At 43.0% G+C, this 14,409-nt stretch overlaps 1 protein-coding gene across 3 annotated transcripts in view; it reads left to right on the forward strand.

Moving 5' to 3' along the window:
- LOC119436747 (kynurenine aminotransferase-like) overlaps positions 1-11,494 on the forward strand; it is a 131,815-nt gene extending 120,321 nt beyond the window's left edge. For all 3 annotated transcript variants that reach the window (XM_037703731.2, XM_037703735.2, XM_049659949.1), the window contains 3 exons: positions 1,863-1,933; positions 4,067-4,153; positions 11,229-11,494. In XM_037703731.2, the coding sequence (XP_037559659.1) occupies positions 1,863-1,933; positions 4,067-4,153; positions 11,229-11,288 (218 nt within the window). In that variant the 3' untranslated portion in view covers positions 11,289-11,494. The remainder of the gene's footprint in view (positions 1-1,862; positions 1,934-4,066; positions 4,154-11,228) is intronic.
- Positions 11,495-14,409: the final 2,915 nt, after the last annotated feature.

Genomic DNA, 14,409 nt, shown 5'->3' on the forward strand with positions numbered 1-14,409 from the left:
TAACGGGTAAGGTAGTCAGTGGCGACAATAATCCACCGGTAAAAAGCAGGGTAACTGTATTGTATCCTTTTTTGTGTTCTCGATCGCGAACATTGGCAACGGAACTGTATCAACAACATAAATTCTGCATCATGCAAAGCAGCAAAAGGTGGTGGGCACAGAGAAAGTGAGCACAGAGCTTGAGTTGTATTTTCAGCAAATTGAAAAGGAAGTAGCATTTGGGCAGCAGTTCGTAAGTGTACAGGCTGTTAGTTTCCCACAAGAGTATATTTCGTATATTGTGGGCAGGTTCCTTTACAAGGAACCTGCCCACAATATACGAAAAATGTTACGAAAAATTCAGTTTCTTTGCGGAGAAATGCATTGGCGTTCCAGTTACTTTTGTGCTTCAATGCACAAAACGACGTTTTGTCAAGAAAGTAACTGGAACGCCAATGCATTTTTCCGCAAAGTTCAGGAATTAATATCTTGAAACTGGAGTCATCCTCAGAATTCATTCCAAGTGGATCCGATCCGCCTTGCGAACTCCACGGCTAGAATTTGTGAATTGCAATATGGGCCATTTGTCAATTGTGCATTTCAGTTTTTTGTGCAAGTAACGTGCGCCTCTTCGAGTAGAGACTGCTCATGAACTAGAATTGTGCTATCTGCCACAGGCAACCTTTAAAAATTTTTGAAAGTGTTTGCTGAAACACCCTTTATTCTGACTGTAGTGTCTGCTGCTTGTTTTTCCACAATGTGATTGATGCAGTTTGTTGTGTTTTCTTTGCATCTGCATGTTGTTTCCTGTTGTGTATGATTAATTTTAGAGCATGCACAGTAAGAAAGGTTTACAAAGCATGCTTCTTTGAAAAAAATTCTGCTTATAGTCAACTCTTATGCTTTGTTCCTCTCTTGTCCTTCACATTGGGCCACATTGTGGTTAAAAGATGGATATGTTTTTGAGCACTAATTCCTTATTTATGAAAAGATAGGATGTGTGCATTCAGTGCATACTTAGATTGTGGCCTACTTTTAGATGAAAAATATCCCTTGAGTAACATTATTGATTGCAGACATATAAAAGTTTTTTTTCCCTTGCCCTCCCCCCCTCGCCAAATTATTTTTTTTTGTAGTGCTTGTCCACCACCAGTATAATGTGTATACCTTCCCATGCTTCTACATCTAAATAATTTTTAAAAAGCTTGTGTGGACAAACAAGGTGACCATGCAAAACAAGCTCAAATAAGGAACATTGATTGTATAAAAATTACCTGAAAACAATTAGAATAAAAAATCTGCTTATATATTGGTGCAAGGTGTACAACACTGCAGCACAAACTGCGTACTTTCTTTTTATATAATTTTATATGTGCTTTTTATATAGTTTAATTGTGAGAAAGGAGCTAATACACATGCAAATATGCACCAATTAGACATTTCTTTTTTAGAATAAATACTTGAAACGTAAACACGCCCAAGAAATCGCAACAAGCAACTCGAAAAAAATGGCAAGACCAAGTTCGCTTTTAACATGTAGAACTAGTTACCCTGACCCAAGACTTGGAAAGAACAGTGATGCACATACTGTAAACCACTTGCGTGGTATGTGTTAAGAGAGCAGGGAGAGAACTGGCTTATGTTAGTGATACAAAATAGAGGCACCTGATGTTCTGCTGTGCTGCATTATGTTGTTTTACTGTGTTCCTTTGGAGAATGTGTAACTTGTCAAGATTTCATTCAATGGTTTTCTTACTTTCGTCAAATCAGCAGAAAGAAAAAGTTGTACTGCTGTTAATGTGTACAAAAAGCCTCGGGTGGCTTTCTCAAGTTGGACTCCTTGTGCAGAGACAAGCATGTAATGTGTATTTATCTCTTTCAAGCATCAAAACTGAAGTTGGAAGGCAATGAGCCAAGAGATTACCTTTTTGCAAAGTGGCTGTCTAGGACAAAGGTCAGTATGCTGCGTCATATTTTTTTTCTTTCTTTCTAACAAGAAGACTTTCGTTTGAACATTCATGTTGTCATTGGTACATTCCTGAAAATTGCAGGGAATTTTAATTGGTGTAGTATAGTATTTTCACATTTCTGATACAATTTGCAGCTTCAATTTTCTTTTAAACGGGTACTGGCAATGTTCGTCTCATTTTCATTGCCTTATTGGATAGCTGTCGACTCAGTAATTACGCTGCAGAGCCTTGTTTCTCCGAGAGTGCAACAAATAATTAACTTTTAATCCAACCATTTCAAAATATGCCAAGAGCAGCACGGCTTCAGATGTGAAAAAGGAGACTCATCACGTCACTGAAAACTGTTATGGCGGTCTCGTGGTATAAGATAACACTGATGCGTATACACATTATGGCTGTGCTGCCAAAACCCGAGTCCATTCAACACTAGATGGGACAGGAGGGAAGGGCGTGTCCCCCTGCATTTCCAAGAGAAGCGCACCATTGGGAGGGCCAGTCTGGCACATTTCAGCGACACCGTCATTGTATGCCCTTCAACCACCACACCAGGCTGTGTGGCTCTTATGTTGTTTATGATACATTGTGACTGACACTTACACTTTTGGTGATGTGCTTAGTCTCTCTCTTTTTTTTTTTTAATGTCTGAAGCCATGCTGCAATTGATGCGCATGTTTAACGGGTCAGATAAGAGGTTGTGTACCTAATAATCTGGAGGATCCTTAAGGAATTGAGGTTTCATATAGTAATTATTGAGTGGACAGCTACCTAAAAAAGCAATAAAAACAGAACACAAAATTTTCATGCCAGTACTCCTTCAACGATGGTATAATGTCAGGATTTCTTGAATGTGCAACAAATAATTATATATCATTTAAAGCAATCACTTCAAAATTCGCTCCAAAAGATTAATGCGGCTTGTGGCATAGGGTTTGTTGGTGTGGTCCTCCCTATACATAGTGAAAATCAGATGTGGTCATATGGTATTGCAAGCACGTGTTAGTCAGCCTGGTGCATTGGTCACAAACCACATAGTGACTGTGTTGATGAAAGCTGGGCTCGCACTGCATCAACCATTCATTCCTTTTTCACTGTACACTTCCCCACATTCAACATGGGATCAGCTTGATCCTCTGTTGTCGCTTCTCTCAAAATGTGCAACACCCTTCTCACCTTCTTTCCCCAATTATACCGCCTGAAGCTTTTGGCAAGACAATCATGGTGCGGCTTTCACCACTGCCCTGGCTCCTGTGTCAGTGGTATCACGTAACCACAAACCCAGATTTTTGTGACGTGTTGAGGCCCTCTGGTCAATAGCCTGCAGCTGCGCTACATTTGGCTCATGTTCAAAATTTGTTGCATTGAAAAATGCTGTAATTCACAGTTTGTTGCATGTGAAAAAAAATTCTCGTAAAAAAAATTATACGTAAAAAGTCCTCATACCACCACTATGCAGTCAGCAGCTACCTAATTAAAAAAATTAGGTTAGTACTCCTTTAATGCTACAGGTTGTGCCAATTGTGCACATGATATTGAAATTGTTGCATACTTTAATTTCCTATTAACAAATTGAGTAAACTTTTTTTGGTCAAAGCTTCTATTCTCTTTGCATTATGAAACATCGTTCCAGTGCACAAATAAACACGGACGAGCAGAGAAAGACTCTGCTCGTCCGTGCTTATTTGTGCGCTGGAACGATGTTTCGCAATGTTATTGACAACTAACTAGCCCAGCTATTTACGCTTAGCTATTCTCTTTGACCAGTTGTGTAAGAATCAATGTGTTACAGAACCTGTAAACTGTAAACACAGACTGGTGCCAGTTCATGTCTGTTCCCTTTGTTCGTCCTTGTCTATGCTGTGCTGCATCTTTCCTTCAGCATAATTAACCAGCTATCCTTGCAACAAGTCTTATTGTTTACTTTATGACTAATTATGTTAATGCAGCATTAATCTTAATGTGTGTGGTCTGACACAAAATTGCATATTTCTGTGACTTGGACACAATTGTGTGACCAAATTGTGTGACCTTTTACATCGTCTATATTAAGCATAAAATTGCCACTATGTACATTGTAAGATCTAGACATATGCTGCATAGTGAAACAAATTCTATTCCAGAAGCTGCAGGGCATTCCTCCCAGTGCCTTCTACGGTGCAGACAACAAGCATCTTGCCCAAAATTTGATACGGTTCTGTTTTATCAAGGTATGTATCAAGGGAATGAAAAGTGCATGTGTTTTTTCTCTAAGCAACTGAATTCTCGAAATTCATTAGAAAAGTTTGATACTATGGGTACAGTAAAAAAAAAATTATCCGGAACTGAATGTTAACTCATTGGTGTATATTTATGGGACTAACACAATGCTTTTAAAAAGAATAGCTGTCTTCGGCTTTTAACGCGATAGCGTTTAGGGCCCCGTGTTGCAGAAAATCCGGCGTCGGCAACCGGCGTGGGATCGCGGGTGGCGGAGAAAATCATCCAACCACATCGACCGCGCAGGCCCTCCACTGTGGTGCAAGGTTTTGGGGAACAAAAATTGAATTTCTCACAGTGAAATCCGTCAGAAAAATGGCAAAGTACAACTTTACCATTCGGCGTCGGATTCGGCATCGGATTCGCCATCGGATTTGCCGTCGGATTGTTTACCAATCGGCGTCGGATTGTAATTTGAATGTACGAGAAAACCTAATTCTGCTACGAGGAAACTCAAACATTTCTACCAGACCTGCGCGCGTCGGGGCAATAGCAAACAATTAATAGAATAATGAAAAAAGGTGGTAGTGCTTTCACATATCCATAGATGTTGCAACGGGTACGCAATGTTATATTTTGAACGAGTTCTTCAGGAGAGGCAGGGAGTGCATTGAAAACGCAGAACGAGTATACCGTAAAATTCCGAGCAAGCGCGCCCCCCTCAAGCAAGTCGAAATTACCGGCAAGGTTTGGGGGGGTGCTATACCGGAACAGCACCAAAATTCAAGATGGCAACGACAAAATTTTCCCGCCAAAAATAAGAAGCGCAGTGGGAATAGCATTAAAATTTTATTAAACTTGAACTTTATGAAGCCAAAGATTTGTTAGTGGTGTTTATCACTCTCAAAACCACCGAAAGAACTACAGAAAGAGCGCATCCACGCTGCACCAACGCGTCGCCGTGACCAACGAAACGAACATTGGTTATGCAGCTTCTATTCCAGGCAAAATTATGTCCACTAGAGTAAAGTGACGCGTAATGTTCACTTTATTAAACACCATGTCCATGGTGAAACGTTTAGCACTTATGAGAGTTCTGATACAAGTCAAGCTCAGCTCCAGTGCATGGCTACCGATGGCGGACAGCAAACCGCAGCTTGGCCGTGCTCGCATCGCAGCTGGTGGCGCCGCAAATATCAGCATGTTTTCTTCATCGTGTGGAATTATTGCGAGGAGAGGATAAAGCGGCAATGACGGTAACAAAACATTGCTGCTTGCGAGCGTCGGCGGTTCGTTCTGAAGCGCCATCTGCTAGATTCGAATTGAACTGGAAAAGGCCTAGCGACGATATCGGTGGCAAGTGATTAGCAGTGGTGAAGCTGCCGGGGACGCCAAAGCATAGCCGCAACCACTCCTCTGTCGCCGAGTGGTCACGTCGCTGTGCCGCAGGGAAATGCTCTGTGCCGTGTGAGAGGCAAATCTCGCCATCGGCCGCCGGTCCGTGAACTACAGACCGCCAGCCGCAGTTCGCCCCGATGCGCACGTGCGCCCACTGGGGTGCCCGGGTGCGACCATGGCCGCGATTTTGTAGCGATGCCTTATGACTTATTCTACTCTAGTCTTATCATCCACCACTCACGGCCGGCTGATCCCGTTGATAACGCGAGCGACCGTCGCTCCAACCACTGACAAAGCGCGATAAGCGCGAACAGGCATTATTACCGGAAAGGCATCGCTACAAAATACCGGCCCATGATTCGATGAAATGGCTCATTGGGGCACCCCGATGCGCACCGGTACGATTTGCCGAATTTGCCATTATTTCCGTGGACTGGATGTGGCAGGCTAGTTTCGGGAAAGCGCCCCCCCCCCCTCCCCCTCCCCGAGCGTTTGCTCAGAGTGCTTGCTTGGATAAAATTCCGAGCGCTTGCTCGGAAATTTACGGTACTCTGGAGAAGCAGGGGTTGTGCGAGGGTGGGCACTTAGTTCTCTCGGAAGTGGCTATGTAAGGGCTAAAAATCTTTCTTCTGCTCTATTTGTTGCATAGAAACAGTCTGGAATTGTTGAATGCTGACAGTATCTCACAAGCATTCAGTGACATAGCCAGAAAAATTTTTTAATGGGTGAGCGGGATAGGTCTGTCTTGCTTTTAGGGGAGAATGTGAGGTAAGACAGGGTGCTTTACATAAGATTTGTTACATTTTCAGTGGCATTGTGACTGGGCGGGGGGGAGACATGTTTGGGGATCTCCTGTTTTCACACCTGCGCATGCCATCCTCTTGGTGACACTGGCAGAACTGGAAAGACTTGGATCTTGGCAACCTGTAGTTTTCAGATGACATTGTCCTGTTTAAACGAAAAATTATAAGCGTAACATTGAGAGAAAGGAAGACGGAGGTATGAATTTGAAAGCAAATAGATGGGTGTAGCTGATAGTATTCTAGTTAAGATATGGCAGGCGATGCTGTAAATTTCCGTCACACTTTAACAGCTATAAAGCGCCATCCAGGGAGCGTTCTGTTGCAAGAATTTTTAAAAAAGGTTGAAGAGTAGCAGAGATAAAAGCAAATTGAATGTTTGGAGACCTTGCAGTGATAAGGGGAGCTACCCACCCTGCAGCAGAGACTCTAAGGAGTTTTAGTATAGTGGAAAACAGCAAACGCAAGGATTTAGCGTTAGCGTTGCATGCTGCAAACTGCGCATGCGCAGAACGTAAACGTAGCCAGAACTCTTACGTACGTACGCTATTTCCGGAATATAGCTTTCAACACTAATGCACGCAAGGGATTCCGTACGTAGGGCAAAATGGCGGCGCCTGTTGAAGCGAGAGCTGTCCACTTCGGATCTATCGAGTCGTCGGCCTGCACTGTTCGGCTCATTCGTTCCCCATAAATGCTCGTGTTTGCTTTAGATTGGTGTGATGATGCTTCGACAGCGGCGTACAGGTGACAAGTGGGCGTTGTTTTCTATATAGGTTCTCGATTAGCGGCGGAGTAGGCTTAACGAGAGGGTTCGCTCATGTTTGCTGTATCTGCCTCGAGATGGCGCCCAAGTGTATTTGTGTTAGCGTTAGCGTTTTGCTCCGTTCCGCTATACTAAAACGCTACCTTGTACCACGCAGTGCAGCCGTTCTTTGCGTTAGCGTTGTGTAGCACGCTAATGCTAACGTAAGCGTTTCCGCTATACTAAAACTCCCTTCTCTCCTATTGCCACGGCCAGCATCTGCAAGTGACTCAAGCAGAACTTTTTGTTGGGCTAGTTGGTGCATGTTACTGAATTATTTAAAGCGCCAAACAGACGACACAGGGACGAGGGATTCTTGGACAAGAAGAGCATGCAGACTTTTGTTCGAATTTTCGGTTGTTTTCATGGCATGCATCAGTCTAATAATTTGTAGGCATTACAGTTGCTATGTGATCTGTGCACCATGCTTCTCTATTAGCCATGTCCTGGTGAGGGGCCCTTTAAGAAAAAGGGGTGGAGTGTACAGGTCATATAATACGTAGAGCAGCTAACCAGTGGCCTTGTTAGAGTAATAGAATCGGTGCCAAGGGAAGGGAAATGCAGTTGAGGATGGCAGATGATAAGATGGTGTGATAAGATTGGAAAATTTACAGCAACCTGATAGAATTGGCCAATGCAAGATAGGAATAAGTGGAGATTGATGGCTGAAGCATTCACCCTGCAGTGGAAATAAAGTAGTCAGATGACAAAAACCTGCACAGTTATTACAGTGCTGTCAGAAACATGAGTTGAATTTTATTCTCATGCACATAGCAGGGAGTGTACAGTTTAGTGGCACTCAAACTGACAATGCCTTGGCCAGAGTTTCAGAACAGTTGGTGTATTACTTCCATTCCAGCTCAGCACGGGACTTGACTCGCTGCTGTGATATGTCCTTGTGGCAAGGTGTCTGTTTATTCACACCCTCTGTCCTCATCGTTGCCTGCCATTATTCTTTCCCCATACCTTCCCCCTGAGCAGAGAAGTAAGCTAGAGGAGTTATTCTCAGGCCTGCCTCTCTGCTGTGTCCTAAATAAATGAATTTAATAAAAATAATTTAAATAATTAAATAAATGGTACACGATTAATGGTGGTTATTGATTGGACTCCTTTAAATGTCGTTACGGACTGGCAAGAGCAAAAATGTCCTCAGAAGTGCTCTTGGCTTTTAGTGCTATGTACACAAATTGATGTGTGTGTTATTGGCTCAAAAAGTGCAACAAGGATTTCAGTTTTGCATTTCTGGTCTTAAGCAATAGTTGCCTGTTCAAGTTGTGCTGCCTCCTCCACAGTAAACAATGCTGTCATTGCTAATGTTTGGCTTTTTGTTTACCCTTTCATGCATCACCATGTGGGTTGAAACCTGTCAGCCATCATTTGCTTCACATTTAGTGGGATCCATGCTTGCATGCCAAATGGCAAGATTGCATGCACAGTGCGATCAAAGCACAGATACCAGGGTCAATAACACAATGAGCCAGGGAAGAGGAAGCCAATGCAGTCTACCTCTGCTGCAGTTAGTTGGCTTGTACATTTGCACATGCCAAAACTGGAATTTGGGTCTTATGTAAGAAACAGAAAAAAGGTACGATAAATATGTAATTGGGTAGGATATCATGTCGCACCATCACTGCTTTGAGCACACTAGAGTTATGCAAAAGGGGGCAATGCAAAGACACTTGGATAATATTTGATTGCTGACAACTATACTCGTACAAAACTCATTTGACAATTTTTTTGCAAGAAAGAAATTTTATGTGAAATGATTCCTTATAATATCAGCGACATTCCCCAAATTGCTTAAAAGATATTGATATGCAACAAACAGCAAGGGTCAATTTATTTGCATGATATTGTTTTCGTGAGAATTTGGTAGTTTCTTGCTTCATCATTCAAATTTTCGAGATGTTCCATGTTAAAGGGGTCTTGCAAAACCTATAATAAATCATATGGAATGTGTCTGATATTACAACCTATCGGTGATAAAGCCCTTTGAATTAGTGATGACATTTTTCTGCTTTTGCTTCTGCTGAAGGCATTGCTTAGTCGTGACATCAAAAGAAATCCAGTTGATACATGTTGTATTTAAAAGTGCATAAAAGTTTGCATAAAAAGTGGTGGGGATTTCAGGAACTTGAGCATGCTGTGCTTTGAGCAACTCTGTAGGCTCCGTGCTACAAGTGCAGGAATAATATCGGGCTTAGATGTTCATAACAGTATTGTCTAGTGGCTAAGCAGGTTTATTTACCATGTTCAAAATTTAGGACCTCTGTTAACTGTGCTATAACTGACATCTAAGATACCAAAGAGCCATCTGCTGCTGCTGGTGTGATTGCTGCAGGTAATGCTCTGCTGATATGCTTAACCCTTTCACTGCCGGGTTTTTTTCTGACTGCTCCTCACCCCCTGCCGGGTATTTTTTTCATGTTGGTTCAGTGGAAATTTCATGCTAGTAATGCACCATGATACTCCACAGGACATGTAAAGATATTCATCAGCATTTCTTCAATTTCTTCATCCATCAAAGCGCGGATGCAGGTGGCGCGCTGACTCGTCATAGCTGCTGCGCTCTGCCGAGACGAAGCGACGCGAGTGTAAACACGTGCGCTCCATTTGTTGCCTAAAATTTTATTTACAAGTTCTATGTGTTCAGGTGACCTCTCCATAGATGGCGGGACATGAACACAATTTTTTTTTTTCCACGAGTTGTCTCGGGAGTGACAAGGAGTGAGTTTAAAAAGCAACACGAGTATACTCGGGAGTAGCAGGGGGTGCGCGTGGGTGGTTTCACGAGTTATCTCGGTAGTGGCAGTTAAAGGGTTAAAGATATTATTGTAATTTCCCTTCTACTGTACAGCATACATACACTATGACAATGTCAGCATAACATTGTGACCACCATACAAATTACCGTGACTGAAGCTGTCACTGGATAAGCCCTGAAAAAAAAAAAAATCAAGGGTTCTACTTGCCAAAAGCAAGATATGATTATGAGGCATGCCGTAGCAAGGGACTCTGGATTAATTTTGACCACCTGGGGTTAACGTGCACTCAATGCACAATGCACGGGTATTTTTGCATTTCGCCCCATCGAAATGTGGCCGCCGCTGCTGTGCTCACGGGTTTAGCAGTACAATAAGCCCTGAACTTAACTCTGCACACTGTATCATTAGTATGTGGGCTGTTGGAAGCTGTTGCATAACTTGCAAGTGGTAGTGAAGACCACACAACGTAATGCACGGTGCAGCCAATCACTTGCTGTGGCAGTAGTGCTTGTTGACTTATCCACTAGGAGCGCTTTGCAAAGACAGCTATGTGGTGTAAAAAGTGTCGCATGACCTGTGATGTGTAACAAACGGCATCAGTTTATTATTTGCATATTTTTTCTCTACATTTGGTCATTTCCTTGGAAGTAATGCTTGTCCTAAGCCTAGATTCCTGGATATCAAACATACCTAATTCCTAGTTCTAGGTATATCAGACTGGTCTGCAACTTTCCCAATAACACACTTTTTAGGCGCTTCTAAATTCAATCTCTCGCAATATTTCTGCACTGAAGCTAGAAGATGCAGTCCACTTCAGTAGTCTAGTAGTTTTTTTTTTATTTTTCCTTTTAGTGAATGTTGACAGGTACATTGCTATTCTGCCATAGTGCATCACCGCCAATCCATGCAATGGGGAGGTTTTGCATTATCTGATGAGTGATTTTTATTGGTGGAAGTTTACGTGGAAACATGGCACCTAATGTTTTTTTTTTTTTTTTTTTTTTTTTTTCAAATCTGTTCTTAGCCCTTACACAAGGAAAGTAAACTTAATGCTGCTCGCAGAGGAGTGAAGTGACAGTCCTCTGCCCTAACATAAAGTGAATGCTAGGATGACTACTTGTGGACTTGGCTGCTTTGTGACTAATTCAGTATTGATGTGGCCATGTGATACCAGTGAATGAAAAAAATTCATTGAGCTGATGGTGTAAGAATCTTTTGGAATTCTTGTGCATTCCTGTGCATTGAGCTGCCATTATAACCTTTTAATTTTCATTTGACACATGGCAACCCCTTTATTTTTTTATTATTTTTTTTCTAGGATGACTCAACTCTTCAGAAGGCTGCAGACATATTGGCAGCGTTAAAGGCAATGTCCTGAGTATCGTCATTTGAGGACTAGGCCATGATTTAGTAGCACAGCATTTGGTGGATGTTTTTCCTGTTTTTCATCATATGCAGTCAACTTCCATTAATTTGGTCCTGGTGAAATATATGTACAAATTGGTTCGAATTATCTGAGGTTAGAAATGGAAGTTGGCTGTACTATAGTGTTTCACATAATAAACATTTATATTTTCATATTGTGAGCTGCATGTTTTACTTTTGTCAGTGCCATGGTGCTGATACTCTTACTCATTGGTGTAGCCAGGGGGAGAAGGCAGGGGTTTGGGGGGTCAAAACCTCCATTAAATTTTCTGACGGACCCCACCACCTCCCTTCCTCTCTTTCCCGTGGAACAGAAAGTATCAGGAGGCGGGCGCAGAAAGAATGACATGGTTGAAAGGGAAAGGGTTGATTGTGAAAGCAAGTCAAAGGCTAGTGGTGGTCCGAAGGGAGTGGGTGTCATGGGGGCGATCCCCTCTCCCTTGCACACACAGAAAACGTCTTCTCCGCCGTGCCAAGAACAAATAGGCGAAAGGTGTGGCTTACTACGCATCCATGTCAGCTCGCATCTGATTGTGGGAAAAGCGATTACATTTGTGCTTATTGAAAGGAGTAATTTTGCTGGCTGCAATGGTGATAGCCAACACTTTGAACATTGGCAAAAGGGGGGGTGAGTGCAATAAAAAGAATAGAATTAGAGAAACTACAGAGTGGAGAGCAAAAGAAGTGCAGAGGGCCTATTTCAAATAATTACAGTATTTACAATAGTGAATATTAGGGAAAACTGCTCAGACATTTCGCCTCACATGCAGGGGAAACACTGGCTTGTGGGCATGAATAGGGCGAGCAGACAAGAAAGCCCATTTTAAGAAGTGCAAGCCGACAGGCTTGCACTTACATTAAAGGGCCCTTAAACGGTTCAGACAAATTTTGTAGACGCATAGGGTATAGCTACACTAGAACATTCACGCCACAATGTAAGTGAATCTCATTTAAGAGATTTATGGACAATTACAAGTTGCCCTTCTCCCTAGCCATGCTTTTCCTCCTCAACTCGTTCGCTGAGCAATCAAGGCTAAGCTCTGCCTTCACTGGCTCTGCGTCATGACGTGATGCAGTTTCGTCTACTTACGGTGTCTTGGAGCTAGTGCACGAAGCCTCTCCAACCTCTCCGCTAGCCAACTGGCCGTTGATCCCCAGCGGCAGCTATCTATTGTATCTAGTAAGATTCCAGTAATTTTCTTAGGCCTTAGCTTTGCTCACGGCCTATATCGAGGCATTTTCGAAGTGAGCACACAAGTTTATCCGCATCGAGGCACATAGAGATTACAGGAGGGGAGAGAGAGAAAAAATTTATTCAAGGAAAAAATCGACAAGCATGCAAAAAGCTGTCTGAAGCAACCGCACATTTTTCATCAGTGGTGCACACAGAGTGTACCATTGATGAGATCCTCCATTGATAATGTGAAGCCTGACCTTGCTGCTTGCAACCATATTTGAGGTGTGGACAGTGAGGCAACGAACATTTTTTTTTTCTTTTCTGCTGTATAACCTCCTATCTCTTGAATCCAATGTTGAGGACCGCTATCTTTAAGACCACACTTCTTGCGCAAAACGAGCGCAAGGAGTGCACCGCTTTAGGAGAGAAAACTAGGAGAAAGGTGTGGCGTCTGTAGCAGGCAGAACATTCCCCCCAATGCACACCTCTACCTCATTCCGGATCATGTTAACCATAACTGTTGAAGGGGGATCAGCACTAAAATTACACACACGCAGAATGATGGGACGAGTGCTTGCTTAAAGGGCCCCTCACCGGGTTATATAGAAAATTTTGGTTATACAATGGAAGTTGTTACGTGCCCTCTGGGGAGCGTTCTAACGCAAGAATTTTTCAAATTGGTTCATTAATAGCCGAGATCGAAATATTACAGTGCCAGGTTTTATTTTTAGGTTTTATTAATTCTCTAAACTTTAGTTCGTCTATTGAATCAACAGATCAAACAAATAACTGCTGTTGCCTTGAATAATTCTCAGTCATGTGCTACTGTGAGTGACGTCGCAGCATGATGGAACTACGTAGGCGCACTTGTGTGATATACGTCGACTCTCCGGCTGGGAGTGCGGCGCTCGCAAGGAGAAGGGCAAATGGCATTTGGTTTGAAATTTAGCTCTTTCCGCGGTGTGAAGGGATGTAATACTTAGCAGACACAATTGTAAGCGCATTGTATGAACTGCGCTTGTCAGCTCAAAGTGGCCAGACCTGGTGAGGGGCCCTTTAGAACTTGGGGGCATTGCTCCCTACCAGGCTTTTGTGTTGTCGAACAGCTTCTCATTTCTGGTACTTGACTGAATCCTCGACTACGCTGCACAAAAGAAAAGCATTCTGAAAATATTGCATCTTGCCTGCCTAGGAAACACATAAGCCCCCCCCCCCCCTTTTTTTTTTCTTTGCCTTGTCTCTGATTTTCATTATGTAAATGAACTTGAGAGCTTGCTGTTAGGCTATAGTTTGTACACATTAAGACTGAAAGCAGTGCAGAAACGGGACAATAAAGAAAGACAACGCTGAGTTGCCCGCGGCAAAATATATTAAAGGGTCCCTGAAACGGTTCAGACAAATTTTGTAGACGCATAGGGTACAGCTACACTAAAACATTCACGCCACAATGCAAGCGAACTTATGGACAATTACCAGTTGCCCTCCTCCCTAGCCATGCTTTTCCTCCTCAACTCGTTCACCGAGCAATCAAGGCTAAGCTCTGCCTTCACTGGCTCTGCGTCATGACGTGATGCCGTTTCGTCTACTTCCGGTGTTTTGGAGCTAGCGCACGAAGCCTCTCTGCTAGCCAACTGGCCGTCGATCCCCAGCGGCAGCTATCCAAGCAGCGTGCATTGCGAGCTTTCTGTCGCAGCACCAAGCGTCTCCGCTGTTCCGGTAAACTTGCGCCAGGTGTGCGTTTTGACAGATGGGCAGAGGCTCAAACATGAGTGGCCTGCACGGTGCAGCCACCTGGTGGCGCTCAGTTCAACCAGCCAAACACAGCTGATACTGCTGTAACCAAGCGTAAAACATTTTAAACATTTAAAAAGACAATGTGTTCACGATTACGCTGTTA

The sequence above is a fragment of the Dermacentor silvarum genome, chromosome 1, assembly GCF_013339745.2.
Source record: "Dermacentor silvarum isolate Dsil-2018 chromosome 1, BIME_Dsil_1.4, whole genome shotgun sequence".
Lineage (NCBI taxonomy): Eukaryota > Metazoa > Arthropoda > Arachnida > Ixodida > Ixodidae > Dermacentor > Dermacentor silvarum.